At 43.7% G+C, this 18,366-nt stretch overlaps 1 protein-coding gene across 1 annotated transcript; it reads right to left on the bottom strand.

Annotated features, from left to right (window-relative positions):
- Positions 1 to 233: 233 nt before the first annotated feature.
- Positions 234 to 17,473, bottom strand: LOC128406066 (mitochondrial import inner membrane translocase subunit Tim8 A-like). Its single transcript, XM_053373106.1, has 2 exons — positions 17,342 to 17,473; positions 234 to 437 (listed from the first exon to the last, which is right to left on the bottom strand). The coding sequence occupies exons 1-2, from the start codon at positions 17,471 to 17,473 to the stop codon at positions 276 to 278; spliced, it is 294 nt and encodes a 97-aa protein (XP_053229081.1). The 3' UTR covers positions 234 to 275.
- Between the last annotated feature and the right edge of the window lie 893 nt (positions 17,474 to 18,366).

Below are 18,366 nucleotides of genomic sequence, written 5' to 3'. Positions count from 1 at the left end.
AAATTTTAAAAAACCTGGGCAGCACAAGCCCACGCGAATCAGCAAGGCTTCTCTTGTCTGACTGCTAAATGTTCACAAGATGGGAATTTTAAACCAGAACTGCTCATGCTGGCCAGAAAACCCAGAAGTCTGTCCTGAATGTGGAGGCCAACGTCCTTCACAACTTTTGATCCTTTCTTCTGCTTGTTCTCCTTGTTCTCCGCCTCCTCCTCTTCTCTCATTCAGTAGGTTGGTTTCTCATTAAGGAAGGAAACTGAGGCACTGCAGCACCCAAATCAGTCAGAGAGGTTTTCGGAGAAGGGCGACTTGGATTTGTGTGTATGCTCCAGTCGGTTGAGAATGAACTGACTGGTGTCAATGAAGTGCTCCACACAGTTCACAAAGCATGTGTCTGCGCGGCTGTCCAATTTGGGGCCGGGCTTGTCCATGCATTTCTCCTATTCAAGATATGGAAGAGTAAGCATTGTTTAGGAAGACAGGAAGCTGCCTTATATTGACTCTGACTACTGGTTCATGTAGCTTGGTACTATCTGCTTTGACTGACAGTGATTTCCAGCGAGGAACATTCCCAGCCCTACCTGGAGATGCCAGGAATTGAAGTTAGTGCCTTTTGCACACACAAGTTATACAACTGAGTTATACCCCTTCTCCTCCCTGGTGGGATAAGTCCCACGATTGGAATGTAATAATGGAGGGATACAATCTATTTCAGAGAAACAGACCAGACAAGAAAGGAGGAGGAGTGGCGTTATATGTCAGGGATGTGTATACCTGTGAAGAGATCCAAGATTTAGAACCTCAAAGCCAAAGTGAGAGCATTTGGGTCAAAATTAAGGGAGAGAAGAATAACAGTGACCTCATTGTGGGAGTTTACTATAGATCCCCAAGCCAAACGGAGGACATAGATGATGCCTTCCTGGAACAGATGGCCAAGCATGCAAAAGGAAGGGAGATAGTAGTAATGGGGGACTTCAATTACCCGGATATTTGTTGGATGTCAAACTCAGCCAAGAGCATAAGGTCAAACAGATTCCTCACTGGCCTTGCAGACAACTTCATTGTCCAGAAAGTGGGAGAAGCAACAAGAGGAACAGCCATTTTAGATCTGGTCCTAACCAGTGTTGATGACCTGGTTAGTGGGGTAGAAGTGGAAGGATCATTAGGCGCGAGTGATCATGCTCTTCTGAAGTTTACTATACAGCGGAAAGGAGCAGCCAAGCATACTAGGACTCAATTTCTTGACTTTAAGAAAGCCGACTTCATAAAACTTAGGGAAGTGCTGGGTGAGATCCCATGGACAGTAATACTAAAAGGAAAGGGAGTTCATGATGGCTGGGAGTTTGTTAAGAGGGAGATAGTAAAAGCACAACTTCAGGCAATACCAATGAGGCGGAAACATGGAAGATGCCTAAAGAAGCCAGGGTGGCTATCTAAAGAACTTTTAACTGAGTTAAGATTAAAAAAGGATGTGTACAAAAAATGGAAAAGGGGGGAAACCACCAAAGAGGAATTCAAACAAATAGCCAGCACGTGTAGACACAAAGTCAGAAAAGCTAAAGCACAGAATGAACTCAGGCTTGCTAGAGAGGTTAAAAGCAACAAAAAAGGCTTTTATGGGTATGTTCGTAGCAAAAGGAAGAACAAAGAAACAGTGGGGTCACTCAGAGGAGAAGATGGTGAAATGCAAACAGAGGACACAGAAAGGGCTGAACTCCTCAATGCCTTCTTTGCCTCAGTCTTCTCCGATAAAGAAAACAATGCCCGACCTGAAGAATTTGGAGCAAATGATTCAGCAGAGGAAACACAGCCCAGAATAACTAAGGAGATAGTACAAGAATACTTGGCTAGTTTAGATGTATTCAAGTCTCCAGGGCCAGATGAAATGCATCCAAGAGTATTAAAAGAACTGGCAGATGTGATCTCAGAACCACTGGCAGTCATCTTTGAGAATTCCTGGAGAACAGGCGAAGTCCCGGTAGACTGGCGGAGGGCAAATGTTGTCCCTATTTTCAAAAAGGGGAAAAGAGAGGACCCAAATAATTACTGCCCAGTCAGTCTGACATCAATACCAGGAAAGATTCTGGAGCAGATCATTAAGCAAACAGTCTGTGAGCACCTAGAAAGGAATGCTGTGATCACCAATAGTCAGCATGGATTTCTGAAAAATAAGTCATGTCAGACTAACCTGATCTCGTTTTTTGACAGAATTACAAGCCTGGTAGATGAAGGGAACGCAGTGGATGTAGCCTACCTTGATTTCAGCAAGGCATTTGACAAGGTGCCCCATGATATTCTTGTAAAGTAGCTGGTACAATGCAGACTTGACTTTGCTACCACTCAGTGGATTTGTAACTGGCTGACTGACCGAACCCAAAGGGTGCTCATGAATGGTTCCTCTTCATCCTGGAGAAGAGTGACTAGTGGGGTGCCACAGGGCTCTGTCTTGGGCCCGGTCTTATTCAACATCTTTATCAACGACTTGGATGATGGACTCAAGGGCATCCTGATCAAATTTGCAGATGACACCAAACTGGGAGGGGTGGCTAACACCCCAGAGGACAGGATCACACTTCAAAACGACCTTGACAGATTGGAGAACTGGGCCAAAACAAACAAGATGAATTTTAACAGGGAGAAATGTAAAGTATTGCACTTGGGCAAAAAAAATGAGAGGCACAAATACAAGATGGGTGACACCTGGCTTGAGAGCAGTACATGTGAAAAGGATCTAGGAGTCTTGGTTGACCACAAACTTGACATGAGCCAACAGTGTGAAGCGGCAGCTAAAAAAGCCAATGCAATTCTGGGCTGCATCAATAGGAGTATGGCATCTAGATCAAGGGAAGTAATAGTGCCACTGTATTCTGCTCTGGTCAGACCTCACCTGGAGTACTGTGTCCAGTTCTGGGTGCCACAGTTCAAGAAGGACACTGACAAACTGGAACGTGTCCAGAGGAGGGCAACCAAAATGGTCAAAGGCCTGGAAACGATGCCTTATGAGGAACGGCTAAGGGAGCTGGGCATGTTTAGCCTGGAGAAGAGGAGGTTAAGGGGTGATATGATAGCCATGTTCAAATATATAAAAGGATGTCACATAGAGGAGGGAGAAAGGTTGTTTTCTGCTGCTCCAGAGAAGCGGACACGGAGCAATGGATCCAAACTGCAGGAAAGAAGATTCCACCTAAACATTAGGAAGAACTTCCTGACAGTCAGAGCTGTTCGACAGTGGAATTTGCTGCCAAGGAGTGTGGTGGAGTCTCCTTCTTTGGAGGTCTTTAAGCAGAGGCTTGACAACCATATGTCAGGAGTGCTCTGATGGTGTTTCCTGCTTGGCAGGGGGTTGGACTCGATGGCCCTTGTGGTCTCTTCCAACTCTATGATTCTATGATTCTATGATTCTATGATTCTATGATTCTATATAGGGCTTAGGAGCATTCAAGAGACACCAGCAGTTCAGAATTTTGAACCACAGAACTAGTCCCAAAACACACACACACACACCCTTTTTGCAATATACAAGAGGGACATGCCTGGAATTCCTGTCCTGTAACTCTAAACAGAACAGCTGGCTCAGAACACAAAACACCCAGGTGGCTTCTCCATCCTCACTGCCTTCCACTGTGCCACCACCACAGCTGTTTCAACTATGAGAAGGCTAACATCAAAAAATAAACTGCAATATCCCCTGCAGTTTCCTGATTCATGGCCTGTCTCCACCTGGGAGCTATATCTTAGTTGTACAGCACACTCTTTCATAAAGAAGGGTTCACATTCAATCACTTTGCATGCCTAGGTAAAACAGGACTGAGGAATCCAAGCCCTCCCCATGCCCAGTGTTGTTGGGACTATTATTCCAGTCATCCCTCACCATCTGTCATTCTTTGCTTGCATGCATTATCAGCAGCAGTACCAGCAATTTCAATAGGTGTATATGTCCTCACCAGTATATCCCCATGCCAACACCACTTACTACACTTCCTACATTACAGCTATTAAAGATGTTGGAGCTCTGCTATGTTGGTGAGTGTAAGCAGCAGTGAATTTGCACCCACTCACCACAGGCCACCAATACAAACATAAAGAGAGCCATGGCTGGATCAGATCCACGGTCCATCAAGTCCACCATCAAGTTTCTCACAGTGGCTTCTTTCCAGGAACTGAATTCCCAGTAGCCACATGCACAGCCACTGGTTGTTTCCAGCAACACAGAATTGAAAAGCCTCAGAATCTAGAGGTTTTATTTAGCCAATCAATAGACCTCTCCTCCTCCAGGACTTCATCCAATTATCTTTTAAAGCCACCTAAACCAGGGGCCATCAGTTGTTACGATATAGAAGCAACGCAGCTGCAAACTGCTAGCTTGAAAACATCACATGATGGGAATGATGGGACTGACTGTGGGAAAGAATGTTACAGTCAGTTCACAGGGCGATGCACCGGAATTTGCTCAGAGTGTAATTTGAGACCTTCCTCTTGAGTCTGTACAGGAAGTCTTTGCCACTTGCTGGAAGGAGTTTGAAGTAAACGGGCATGTTTTCTGCAGTGCTGAAAAGTCAAAATAAAAGCATGTAAATAGACGTTTCTGTCTATCTCCTTTCCCTGCTAGGGAAGCAGGAGGGAGTGGGTGTGTACTTCCCACGCTGGGAAGTATCACCTATCGAGACCTAGCCTGGATCCTGCGGGGATTGCAGCCAGGGAGGTCACCGGAGACCAAGCTGGGAGTCTGGGAGAGTTGCCAGCTTCTCCCGAAGAAGGCTTGTTTTCCGACATCTGCTAGCAGATCGGAGGTCGATGGATCGTAAAAACATCCTCTGAAAAGGGAGTGGTAGCGAGCGGATGGAAGCTACAAAGGACGGCTGAGCACCGGTGGAGACGTATGGCTGATAAGCTACGTTCCACGGACAGATCCCTGAAAGGTATGAAGATTTATGGCTAAAAAGTGAACGCAGATTGATTCTTCTCTGGTTCACAGTAGCTGTTTTTTGGATTGAAGCAGCACGGAGAGAGCCACATACTTCGCATTCCAGGGAAAACTGATAAGGTCTGCCGTCGCCTGCCAAGTTCCGTTGCCTAGCGACAAGACGTGAGTACTTTTTGAGCTTATTTGTGAGCTAGAAAGCTTCCGAAGAGTGAGACAAAAGCAAGCCGAAGCGAAAGCTAAGCTGAAAGGCTGCAATTTCTGTTGGGATTTCAGCGTTTGCTTGCTATCTCACAGACTGGGAAAGAAGGGACTTTCCAAGCAGCAAAGAGCTGTTGGAATAACAGCGAAGGCTTGTTGTTTACAGACTCTTAGAAAAGGGACTTTCCAAGCTGGGCTGACTGCCAGGTGCACGCAGCTTGTAAACAGCCCAATAAACCTTTGGAGTTTTCAGCTCACTGCTGAAAGCTGAAGCTTGAGATTGAGATGGCTTTGGGGGGCCACCAGGTGGCGCGTTGGAAGATGGCTGACAATTACATCTCTCTGACCCATACGAGGTAATTAAGGAGCTGCTATGGGAAGTATGCAGTCTTCCTACCCCCCCAGGAGACGGGGGGGGCTGCCTTGCCAGCGGTGTTCACAATGCACCCCCTGATCCGAGAGATGGGCATGAGCCCTTGGTGAAGTCAGATCTTCCTGACGCCGATTCCAATTAGCGCGTGCTGGTTAGCTTCAGCTCGGAATTATAATTGGAAACATACGATTGGAATGAAGCTGAAGCACATACATCAAGTAATGTTCGAGAGATAAGACTGCTGATTAATGGATCTCTGTGACCGGGAGTGACAGATGGATAAGTAAATCTTCTGATGAATCACCACTAGGAGACTGTATGTTTGGAATGAAGGGGGGGAGGAAAAAACTTTTTTTTCTTTGCACGATGTGATATTAATAACACTTCACCCCAGATAGAAATAAGATTGTTGCGTTTTTACTAATCACAAGCAGGAATTCAAGAACTGTGTGGGATGGATTATAAAAGGAGAGAGGATTGGTGAACAGTGAGAAAGAGGAAAATTTTTATGACGCAGTTAAAAAATGGCGTCTTGCCAAGACAGGCTTGCCGGAGAAAGAAGGACAGGGGGAGGAGAATCAGGACCATTCAAAAGAGAAGGAATGTTGGAACGCAATCTTGACCTGACAGAGCCTCCTGATTCATTTGATTTATTTGGCAAGCCTGAGAAAAGTAAAGGACAGACCGAAGATTAATTTATTTTTTATGGAAGCGTTGAACAGAGGCTGTCCCTGAGCGATATGATCTTTGGAGAGTACAAAACCCACACAGAGGATGCCTGTTTTCAATCTGCTTGTGAAAATTATCAGAGATCGCAAAGAAAGGAATATACGATAACAACAAGAAGAGAAAGAAAGTAATAAAGGACTATGTGGATTGAACTGGATAGAACTGTCTAATTAAAGCAGTAATATAAGTGATGTTTGGACTCGTGCAGAGTTTTGGACTCGTGCGGAGCTTGATGTATGGGTACCCCCAACAAAATTTAAAATTTGGCTGTATAATTTGGAACTAATGTGATTTGGATAATGTGATGTGATTGGCCTGTTAATAAAAATTATTTTTTTAAAAAAGAGATTAAGATGGCTTTGTTCTCTCAGAAGCTCTGAAAAGCTTGTGAAGCTGGAGTGAGAAGCAAGAGCCGAAAGTCGACTACCCCAGAAGGGGAGAGCCAAGATGGCGTTGGCCAGATTCTTTAGAGCTTATCTAAAGCTGGGAGGAGCTTTGAGCCCCGAAGGGGGAGTGAAGGAACTGTTGCTGTTCCTGTTTTTGCTGCAATGGATGTTGCTGACAGGGGGAGTGATGCTCGGAGTTATAGCGCCCCCACTGCTATTGCAAGGAAAGAGCAAACTGAAACTCTGAACACTGTTTGTTGTTACAATTATGGCAAGCCTGGGCATGTTCAGAGGGACTGTAAGAAGCCACGTCAACAGAAAGGAGCTAGAGGGAGCTCTGGAAAGCCTGAGGCTTCAAGCAAAGGTCGTACTAAGACCCAGGTGAAACCAGCTAAAGCTTTGCTGTCGACAAAGGCCACATTTTCCGTGGAAAACGCGTTTGTTTTGGACACAGGCTGCACGCAGAACATGGCATCACGCCGGGAACTGTTTTCTACATTTAAGGAGCAACGCTTCACTGTGAAACAGGCCAATGGCCAGGAGATCGAAGCGACAGGGTTCGGAACTGTTTACCTGAAAAGCCTGAACTTAACAATTAACAATGTGTATTTTGTTCCTGATTTAAAGCTTAATCTGCTGAGTGTTTCGCAGATCACAAAAAAAGGACTGGTGTTGTTCTATGATAAGGAAAGCTGCAAAATCTTCAAAGATGGACAGCTGTATCTTTCTGCCAGAGAGAAAGATGGACTGTATCTGTTGGCATTTGTAGAATCTGATTACAATAATTGTAATGCAAATGATTCTAACATGATTTCTCTTTTTTTTAAAAAAAAAAATATTAGGGTTTTCAGATTACAAAATAGAAAAAGAAAAAATACAAAATACAAAATAAAAATAGTTAAAAACAATCAATCTTTTCATCACATTATTTTTCATTTACTTGTTTTCCGGACCTCCTCATACCTCCCTTTTTTGTATTCCAATTCAATTTATTAGCTCAGCAGTTTCTTTCCCTCTTTATTCTACCCTGATCTTTAATCTTAAGTTGTTATAACATTAAGTTTTTACCTATAAAAAACCATTTTTTCATATTCTTTTATACCATTACAGCTAGAAACCACTTAATTTCAATCCAACATCATTCTAGCATTCATTAATTTTACAATATCTCTGTAAATAGTCTTTAAATTTCTTCCAGTCTTCTTCCACCGACTCTTCTCCCTGGTCTCGGATTCTGCCAGTCATTTCCGCCAATTCCATGTAGTCCATCACCTTCATCTGCCATTCTTCCAGAGTGGGTATGTCTTGTGTCTTCCAATACTTTGCAATAAGTATTCTTGCTGCTGTTGTAGCGTACATAAAGAAAGTTCTATCCTTCTTTAACACCGTTTGGCCGACTATGCCCAGGAGAAAGGCCTCTGGTTTCTTCAAGAAGGTATATTTAAATACCTTTTTCAATTCATTATATATCGTCTCCCAGAAAGCCTTAATCCTTGGGCACGTCCACCAAAGGTGAAAGAATGTACCTTCAGTTTCTTTACATTTCCAACATTTATTATCGGGCAAATGATAGATTTTTGCAAGCTTGACTGGGGTCATGTACCTCCTGTATATCATTTTCATAATATTCTCTCTAACATGATTTCTCTTGCAGGTGTGTCGAAAAACGTCGAGAATAAGAAGACAAAGAAAGTGTCTTTCAGCGAGTGTATGCTGATGTGATTGGTCCTCTAGCACCATCTAGAGGCAATGTTAAATACTATCTTATATGTGTTGATAATTTCTCTCATTATGTATGGATATACATTTTGCAGAGTCCCAAAGAAGCCTTAACAAGGTTTAAAGAGTTTTGTGACAAGATTAAGGATGTTCATGATGCTAACATTGATTGTCTTTTCACAATTTCAGGATTTCCTGGAGAAACAAGGGATAAAGCACAAAGTTGCTGTTTCTCAAGCTGCATGGAACAAAAGTATTCGTGTAAAAGTGAACAAGGAATTGCAGAATGGGATGAAGGCACAATTGCTGAGTTCACATTTGCCACATGAGTTTTGGGCTGAATCTTTATCTTGTTATTGTTACACTTGGTTGAGAAAGGTTTCAAAAGGTATGGAATGTTCTCCTTTTGAAAGGTTATTCCACAGAAAACCTTCTGTAGCACATTTTAAGGTTTTTGGATCTCACGTAAAGACACAAACTCCAGATGGGGTGAGAAATGCCAAAGGCATTTTTGTGGGTTATGAAAAAGGTCTCTACAGAGTAATTTTGTCTGAATCTGGTCAGGTGGTTCTCACAAAATTTCTAGAGAGTGCTCCTGGACAGGAGAGAGTAGTTTTTCACACATTTCCCACTGAGGACAATTCAGATGATGATTATGATGATTCTGATTTTGCAGATTATAGTGGTACTGAAAGTGACACAGAAAGCTCAGAGAGCTCTGTTGACACAGTCATTGAAAGAGGGTCACACACAGTTGCTACGAGGCAAGGAAAGAAGGGCTACCCTTATGCTATTCATATAATCAGTTATCAGTAATCAATATATTCATATATGCTCACACATAATCAGGGCTTACAGTATTTTTATAATCCATTTTGAATCAAAGGAAGCTGTGCCTTAGCTAACTGCAAACTGCTTGGAACCGCAAATTGGAAGCTGACCTTTCCCCTACAAACATCCGTGTACCCTGAACAAGGGGAAGACGTGAATCAGAGATACTGGTACAAAATCCCCTCAAATACAGGCTAAATTAATCCACAGAACAGGAAGAGCTAACCACAAAAACTCCAAAACTCCCTGTCCTGTCATAACTAGGGGAGAGGTTAGACAGAGTGTCACTGCAGGCAACGGAAAGCAGAAGTAGAACTCTGTGCTTGACCAGGAGCCGTAAGCATGGCAAGAAGCTCGCTAATTGGTTAAATTTTGCTGGCGATTCGTGACTGCCTCATGGTTGTCTCATGATCTGTGATTTGCTGTGATCTGCTCAGGTATAAAGACCTCTGGATTTCTGTCAATCGGAGTCCCAGTTCTTTGGAAGAGATTCCAACTGGGTCCTTATTGCTTGGCAATAAACTTCACCTTCTTTTTCTCCATTGCTGCATCTGCCTGATCCTTATTAACGCTAAGTGGGTACCTGCTATACCTTCACGTGCTACATTTGGTGCCGTGACTCGGATCATACAAGCCAGTAGGGTATCTTTTTTACCCAAAAAGAGCCTTGCTCAAGCCGGGCGGGGGGAGACGTCGTGGATCTTGTTTCACCTCCCGGCGCCAATCGGAAATCATTTCTGACGGAGAGAGGCAACCGCCGTCGGCGTGGACTCCCGTCAGGCAAAAGGCAACGCGACCAAGGGAGAATTTGAACGTGAGCCAACAGGAAAAGCGCGCCAGGAAAGGAACTCACGGTGAGTTGAGATAATAACGAGTGATTGATCACCACTCTGAGCTGTCCATCAGTATTCTCCCGTTAAAAAGGGAAAAGGGGAGAGAAGCTGGGCAAGCCAAGGGAGGAGGAATAAGGTTTTTGCAGTAAGAGGTTTGGGAGAAAAAACAGCTGTGGGGTGTGTGTGATATTTTAAAAAAGCACTGTGAGTGATTCTCTGCCAAGTTGTTTTCGACGCAGGCAAAGGGGGGGCGAAAGGGCTGTGTGTGGTTGAATGAAAGAGCATCCCGGGGCCATGTGGTTTGAATGAGCAAGGACTGTGTTGAAAAGGAAGAGTGTTTTGAAAAAGGCAGACTGTGAGTAAGCTGAGAAGGGCTTCAGTAAAAGCGAGGAGGAAGTGTGCTGTGGTTTTTTCCTTGTTTCTATTTTTGAAAGCTGCCTGTCTGAAAAGCGTTTTGCCTTGTGAAAAGGGAAAGCTTTTTGCAAAAGACAATGGGAGGAAAATGTTCAAAAAAAGTTCAAGCCTGTACACCACTAGAATGTATGATAGAGAATTTTTAAAAAGCCTTCCCGGAAGAAGCAGGAGAGGTCAGACCTAGTAAGGAGATTTTAAAGAAATATTGCCAACTAGACTGGCCCCGCCAGGTTAAAAAATGGCCGCCTGGAGGAAGTTTTAATATAGAATTATGTCGGGCAGTTTTGGATTCAATAATGTGAGAACTGGATCTATATAAGGAGCAGTATTTTTATATCAATAAATGGATTACAATATGTTTAAAAAATCCAGACTGGCTCAGAATGCATAGAGGAAGTGGTAACAGCTGTGAGATTTTCGCTGTAAGGCAGGGGGCCAGGAAAACCACAAGAATCATAGAATCATAGAATCATAGAGTTGGAAGAGACCACAAGGGCCATCGAGTCCAACCCCCTGCCAAGCAGGAAACACCATCAGAGCACTCCTGACATATGGTTGTCAAGCCTCTGCTTAAAGACCTCCAAAGAAGGAGACTCCACCACACTCCTTGGCAGCAAATTCCACTGTCGAACAGCTCTTACTGTCAGGAAGTTCTTCCTAATGTTTAGGTGGAATCTTCTTTCCTGCAGTTTGGATCCATTGCTCCGTGTCCGCTTCTCTGGAGCAGCAGAAAACAACCTTTCTCCCTCCTCTATGTGACATCCTTTTATATATTTGAACTGTTGGGATACTGCCAGGGAGACAAAGTCCATCTTAGCCCCCAAGCCGGCTGCCGGACGATCCATCGATCTCCCGTAGACACGCAGTATCAGTGGGTACCTGCTATACCTTCACGTGCTACAGCTAGACCTTCACAGGTTAAGGATGAACCACTGTTTACTATTGGAACTGGTTCTCCAAAGAGTCCAAAGGATGAGCCAGTCAGCAAAGAAGATCAGCACCTTATACGCTGAGAGATATGAGAGAATCACAAAGGGTGTACCACCCAAGAGATATTCTCAAGAGTTTGCTAACTCAGCTATTGCATGTGTTACTATTGTTGACAACTCTAGACAAGTTAAAGCTGTCTCTAAGTCAGAGACAGAGACACAACTGGGAGTTGCTAAGCGTAACACTACATTCCCTAGCCAAGGTAATGCAAATGCACTCATTCCTTGGAAAACAGACAACCAGAGAGTTACATTGGGGAAACCAGTGGCGGGTAGTTCCAAGGGTGGAACTAAAACAACAGGGGATTGTTATATGTATAACAACTGTTTGTTTTCTTCTCTGGATCAAGCTTTGTCCGCAGCTCACATTGATTCATATGGGGGAGTATGTCACGATATAGAAGCAACGCAGCTGCAAACTGGTAGCTTGAAAACATCACATGATGGGAATGATGGGACTGACTATGGGAAAGAATGTTACAGTCAGTTCACAGGGCGATGCACCGGAATTTGCTCAGAGTGTAATTTGAGACCTTCCTCTTGCGTTTGTATAGGAAGTCTTTGCCACTTGCTGGAAGGAGTTTGAATTAAACGGGCATGTTTTCTGTAGTGCTGAAAAGTCAAAATAAAAGCATGTAAATAGATGTTTCTGTCTATCTCCTTTCCCTGCTAGGGAAGCAGGGGGGAGTGGGTGTGTACTTCCCACGCTGGGAAGTATCGCCTATCGAGACCTAGCCTGGATCCTGCGGGGATTGCAGCCAGGGAGGTCACCGGAGACCAAGCCGGGAGTCTGAGAGAGTTGCCAGCTTCTCCCGAAGAAGGCTTGTTTTCCGACATCAGTATCCACAATTTCTGTATTATTTCAGAAAATTTATGCACTGCTTGGGGGGGGGGGACACCCTTAAAGCAGTTAAGTATGCATAGGCTGAAAGACTTTGCTCCCAGGGCCTTCAGTCCTCCTTGCTCTCTGTGACTTCGTTTGATCTCCTGTTAAAGCCACCCAAGACAAGGACCATCATCACAGCTTGCAGCAGTAATCCATCCCAGCTGGAGAGGTTGTGCGTGGCTAAAGAGGAAGCCAAGACAGCCAGCGGGATGGATCCCACTGGCTATCTTGGCTTCTTTGCTCTTTGGGGCTGGGGGGGGAATAATTTTTTTTCCTTTATTTTCCCCCCAAAAAACTAGGTGCGCCCTATGGCCCGGTGCACCCTATAGAGTGAAAAATACAGTAACCCCTATAGGGGCACCAGTCCTTTGCATGACCTACTTTTAAAGCCTCTGTCCATCGCCACAGAGACAGAATCATAGAGTTGGCAGGGGCCCTGAGGATCACCTTGAAGTGGGGGAAAATTAATTTAAATTGAGCAACCACATCACAACCAAACTTCACCCCAGAGGCACAAGTCCTCCTCCTAGATGTTGCTAGACCACCTTCTAAAGCACATTTCTGGTCTCACCACAGGCAAATCCACATTCAACACACATTTAAACAACATGGCTTCCCCCAAAGAATATTGGGCTCTGTTGTTTAAAGGGTCCGAGAACTGTGCCTCTGAAGGGGAAACTTTATTTCCCATGATTCTTGGGGGGGTGGAAATCATGTGTTTTAAATGTACGGTGCGGATCTGCTCCCCATCTTACGGCAGCACGTTCCGCAAGTTAATTGCACGTAACATGAAAGAGTGAGGGTGGGCTTTTGTTCCGTAGCCCTCGGCCCTCTTCCTCCTCCATCATGATTTCCATCTGAGCCGCCGCTGCCTCTTTCGGACACTCTGCCCGATCCTCTAGATATTTATTAAGATTTTCAGAATATTACAAAATGCAAAAAGAAAAAAAGAAAAATACAAATCAAAAATAGTTAAAAACAATTCCATCTTCCTTTACTTAACTTTCATTTGCTTATTTCCCGGACTTCCTCACCCCTCCCTTTCCTGTATTCCAACTCAAATTGTTGATTCAGCAAATCCTTCCCCACTTTATTTATTCTAATCTTTCATTACATTACCTTACTCTATTTTCCTCATTATCTTATAAAAAGCCTTTTAATTCAAAACCTAATCTTATTTTTAATAACTTCTCATAACCATTATATTCTTTCCTAGTCCTTTAAAGCTTTTATACTAAAGCCAAGCAATTTCGTTTCAAACATCCTTCTAACATTCATCTATTATATAAAACAGTCCTAGTAACAAAATAAAAAAGAGAAAATCTTCATCCAGCGTCCCTTCCTCCTGGGAAGTCCATTTATCCCGTCAAACCAGCACATTAACCTGGTAATCTTGTATCCGAGGCTCTCAAGTCTCTTCCATGTCCCTTCCACGATTTTTCTTCATCTTTTCTTTTCACTCGTGTGATCTCCAATTTAATAATGCTTTTGCCCCTTTTCAACCAATCAGTCCCTTTTCCACAGTCCAGACTGAGCTCCATGTAGTACTTAAAAGCATATTTCATAATCCCTCCAAACTTTAGAGCCCCCATATCTCCAAACCTCTCACGGCCCTGATCAAGAAATTGAGGGAGCCATTCAAAGTATGCAATTGGGAAAATCTCCAGGACCTGATGGACTAACCTCCAGATATTACAAAGCTTTGAAAGAATGGCTTATACAACCGTTGAAGGAGGTTTGTAATGAAATTTTAGAGGGGAAGAAGGCACCTGAATCGTGGAAAGAGGCTTATATCACACTTATACCAAAGTCAGAGACTGAGAAGAACCAGGTTAAGAACTACCGCCCTATATCATTACTCAATGTGGATTACAAATTTTTTGCAGACATTTTAGCAAAAAGATTGAAAAGAGTTTTGGTGGGGGAGATTCATAAAGACCAAGCGGGCTTTCTTCCAGGAAGACATTTGTCAGACAATGTGAGAAACATAATAGACATTATGGAGTTACTGGAAGTTAATATTAATACCAAGGCAGTATTAATATTTGTAGATGCGGAGAAAGCCTTTGACAATATTTCTTGGAGCTTTATGAAAAAGAATCTCCAAGGGATGGGGGTAGGCCAAGGTTTTGAGAATGGTATAAGTGCAATTTATTCTGAACAAAAAGCAAAACTGATTGTAAATAATGTGGTTACAGAAGAATTTGCTATTGAAAAAGGGACACGACAGGGATGCCCAATATCCCCACTGCTTTTTATATCTGTCCTGGAGGTTTTATTAAACATGATTAGAGGGGACCAGCTGGTTAAAGGGATTCAGGTCGGAGCTAAACAGTACAAACTGAGAGCATTTGCAGATGATTTAGTTTTAACTTTACAAGAGCCAGACACTAGTACGAGAAGAGTTTTAGAGTTAATACAAGTATTTGGTCAAGTAGCAGGTTTTAAGCTGAACAAACAGAAAACGAAAGTACTGGATAAAAATTTAACAGTTGCAGAAAGAGAGAAATTCCAGAGTGATACTGGTTTAACGGTAGCAAAGAAGGTGAAATACCTGGGGATAAATTTGACATCCAAGAATGTGAATCTATTTAAAGATAACTATGAGAAATGTTGGGCAGAAGTGAAAAAAGATTTAGAAATATGGTCAAGTCTGAGACTTTCCTTGTTAGGCCGAATTGCTGTTATTAAGATGAATGTTTTGCCGAGAATGTTATTTTTGTTTCAAACATTGCAGATTGTGGATAAAATGGATTGTTTCAAGAGGTGGCAAAAAGATATATCTAGATTTGTCTGGCAGGGCAAAAAGCCCAGAATAAAATTTAAGATACTAACTGATGCAAAAGAAAGAGGGGGGTTTGCCCTGCCGGACTTAAAACTGTACTATGAATCAGCGGCTTTTTGCTGGCTGAAAAATTGGGCTGCTTCTTGAAAATACAGATATTTTGGATTTGGAAGGGTTCAATAATAGATTTGGCTGGCATGCATATATATGGTATGACAAGGTTAAAATCCACCAAGGTTTCAAAAACCATATTGTTAGAAAAGCCCTATATAATGTATGGATTAGGTATAAAGATTTGTTGGAAAACAAAACCCCCAGGTGGTTGTCACCGATGGAAGCTAAGGAAGTGAAAAAATTAAATATGGAATCCAAATGGCCGAAATATTGGGAAATTATAGAGTATGAGGAGGGAAAAGTTAAATTGCAGAGTTATGAGAAATTGAAGTCTAAAGTAAGAGACTGGCTTCATTATTACCAGATAAATGAAGTTTTTAAACAGGACAGGAAAATTGGCTTTCAGGTGGAGAGGTCGAAATTAGAAACAGAGCTTTTGGAACCCAGTACTAAGAATTTGTCAAGAATGTATAACTTGCTGTTGAAATGGAACACACAGGACGAGATGGTTAAATCAGCTATGATTAAATGGGCACAAGACATTGGACATGACATTATGTTTGCTGACTGGGAACAGTTATGGACTACCAGTATAAAGTTCACGGCATGTAATGCCTTAAGAGAGAATATTATGAAAATGATTTATAGGTGGTACATGACCCCAGTCAAGCTTGCAAAAATTTATCATTTGCCCAATAACAAATGCTGGAAATGTAATGAAACTGAAGGTACTTTTTATCACCTTTGGTGGACGTGCCCAAAGATTAAGGCTTTCTGGGAAAGGATTTATAATGAAATGAAAAAGGTGCTTAAATGCACTTTTGTGAAGAAACCAGAAGCCTTCCTCCTGGGCATGCTAGGCCAATTGGTGTCAAAGAAAGATAGGACGTTTTTTATGTATGCGACAACAGCAGCAAGAGTACTTTTAGCAAAGTACTGGAAGACACAAGAACTACCCACACTGGAAGAATGGCAGACGAAGGTGATTGACTACATGGGACTGGCTGAGATGACCGGCAGAATCCGTGACCAAGGGAAAGAGACGGTGGAAGAAGATTGGAAGAAATTTAAAGTTTATCTTAAGAACTGTTGTAAAATTAATGAGTGTTAAAATGCTTTGAGTAATGCAAAATAGAATTGCAGCGATAAACAACTGGACATGAGAAAAAAGATTTAAAGGAAGTGTTATATAATTAAAATCAGGGGTTGCTGGAAAGATTTAAAACAGGGATGCAGAAAAAGGAGGTATGGGGAAGTCGCTGAAAGAAGGCTTAAGGAAAAGAAGGTTAAGAAATTATACGTGTTTATATGCTTGTTTGTTTATGTATTGTTTTGTATTGTCTTTTAATATGTGTTGAAAAATTAATAAAAAATTTATTAAAAAAACAAACCTCTCACGGCCCATTGCCAGACTCGGAAAGTCGATATAAGCTTGCTCAGGGGGTCAATCCAACCCCCCATTTCCAGTCCAGTCCAAACTTTATCTTTCCGAGTCTGATTTTTTCGAAGATCAGTTGCCAAATCCAAAGACTCAAATAGTAATTTTCAAAGCTTTAGTTTACTTTGTCTTTGCTTTGTTCAGTCTACAAGGAAACGGAAGGCTGACTTCCTGTTTAGACCTTCCCGTTTCAGTACCAAATTATAATAAATTTTTAAGTCCGATTCCTTTCTTTTCCCAGTTGCTTATTTGTAGTCCAATTTTTCAAAGTTTAGGTACTCACGGTGATTATTTTTAAAGTCCAAATTGTCCCAAAAAGAAGGCAGCGCTCTCCGGCAACGGCTATGCGGCTTCGCTCCACGGAAAGAGCAGTTGACTCTCAGCACCGCACCACTTCCCCCTCTTCGCTTCGGAGCCCGTTAGTGGGTTCCTTTGCGGGTTGGGGGGGCGCTAAGGGTGCCCGCCGAGTCCCATGGTCACAGGCTTCATCCGCCTGTGATTTTTAAAGGGTCCCCGCTTCGCCGTAGAGGAAAGGACCCGTTTCGCGCAGAGCTTGTCCCTCCAATTCAGAGGGAGTCCGCCATTGCCGATGGCGCCACCCCGGAAGTCTGCCCAATCCTCTAAGCCTGGTGCAGCGCATCTTGTGGCAGAGAGTTCCGAAGGTCAGCCGTGAGCAGCATGAAGGAGGCCTTCGCCTACGCCCCGGGCTTACCGCTCCTTCCTACCCAGCAGAGCTCCGTCATCTGGTGCACGAGCTGCTGGAAGCGCTGCTTCTGCGTCTCCACCTCAATGAAGTGTTGCAGCTGTGGGTCGTTGACGATCGCCCCCAGGTTTCCCTCGGCGGACGAAGGGTCCATGTTGGTCCCAATCTGTGAGCCGACAGCGACCGATCGAAGGAAGGACGGCGGTCTGGCAGGCGACCTTCACCAGCTTCTACCTCCCCCCCCGCCCCCGGCCGTCACCTCCACACATGTGCAGTAAGCTTTCGCTTCTAGAGTGCACCGCGCGCTTAAGGCTTCATCCTTAAGCAGAGGGCGGAGGTGTGCTGGCGCGAGGCCATAGAGTTATGGCGTGGGTGGGGAGGGTAGAGTTGCCATCGGGCAAGAACCCAGTCGGTTCTGCAGCTCGGCTTCACGTGCGCCTACTCAGAAGGAAGCGACATGATGCAGCTCCCAGGAAAATGTGTATAGGGTTATTGCAATTAGCATTAATAATTTAATTAGAACATCTGGAGAGCCACTCACCTCCCCTCACTAATGTCCTAAATTCAGGTAGGTAGCCATGTTGGTCTGACGCAGTCGAAATATATATATTTTTTAAAATGTCCAGTAGCACCTTAAAAGGTAAAGGGACCCCTGACCATTAGGTCCAGTCGTGGCCGACTCTGGGGTTGTGGCGCTCATCTTGCTTTATTGGCCGAGGGAGCCGGCGTACAGCTTCCGGGTCATGTGGCCAGCAGGACTAAGCCGCTTCTGGCGAACCAGAGCAGTGCACAGAAACGCCGTTTACCTTCCCGCCGGAGCGGTACCTATTGATCTACTTGCACTTTGACGTGCTTTCAAACTGCTAGGTTGGCAGGAGCAGGGACCGAGCAACGGGAGCTCACCCCGTCACGGGGATTCGAACCGCTGACCTTCTGATCAGCAAGTCCTAGGCTCTGTGGTTTAACCCACAGTGCCACCCGTGTCCCTAGTAGCACCTTAGAGACCAACTAAGTTTGTTCTGGGTATAAGCTTTCGTGTGCATGCAC

This window comes from Podarcis raffonei, chromosome W, assembly GCF_027172205.1.
Source record: "Podarcis raffonei isolate rPodRaf1 chromosome W, rPodRaf1.pri, whole genome shotgun sequence".
In the NCBI taxonomy this organism is placed as follows: Eukaryota; Metazoa; Chordata; class Lepidosauria; order Squamata; family Lacertidae; genus Podarcis; species Podarcis raffonei.
Note: the sequence above shows the minus strand (reverse complement) of the source record. Positions and strands in the feature narration are given on the sequence as shown.

Bases quoted from the DNA above. Each gene is read 5' to 3' on its own strand.
- LOC128406066 (XM_053373106.1), bottom strand. From the start codon at position 17,473: ATGGACCCTTCGTCCGCCGAGGGAAACCTGGGGGCGATCGTCAACGAC. The intron at 438-17,341 runs GTAGGAAGGAGC...TATCTTGAATAG, and splicing joins AGATGACGGAGCTCTGCTGG to GAGAAATGCATGGACAAGCC.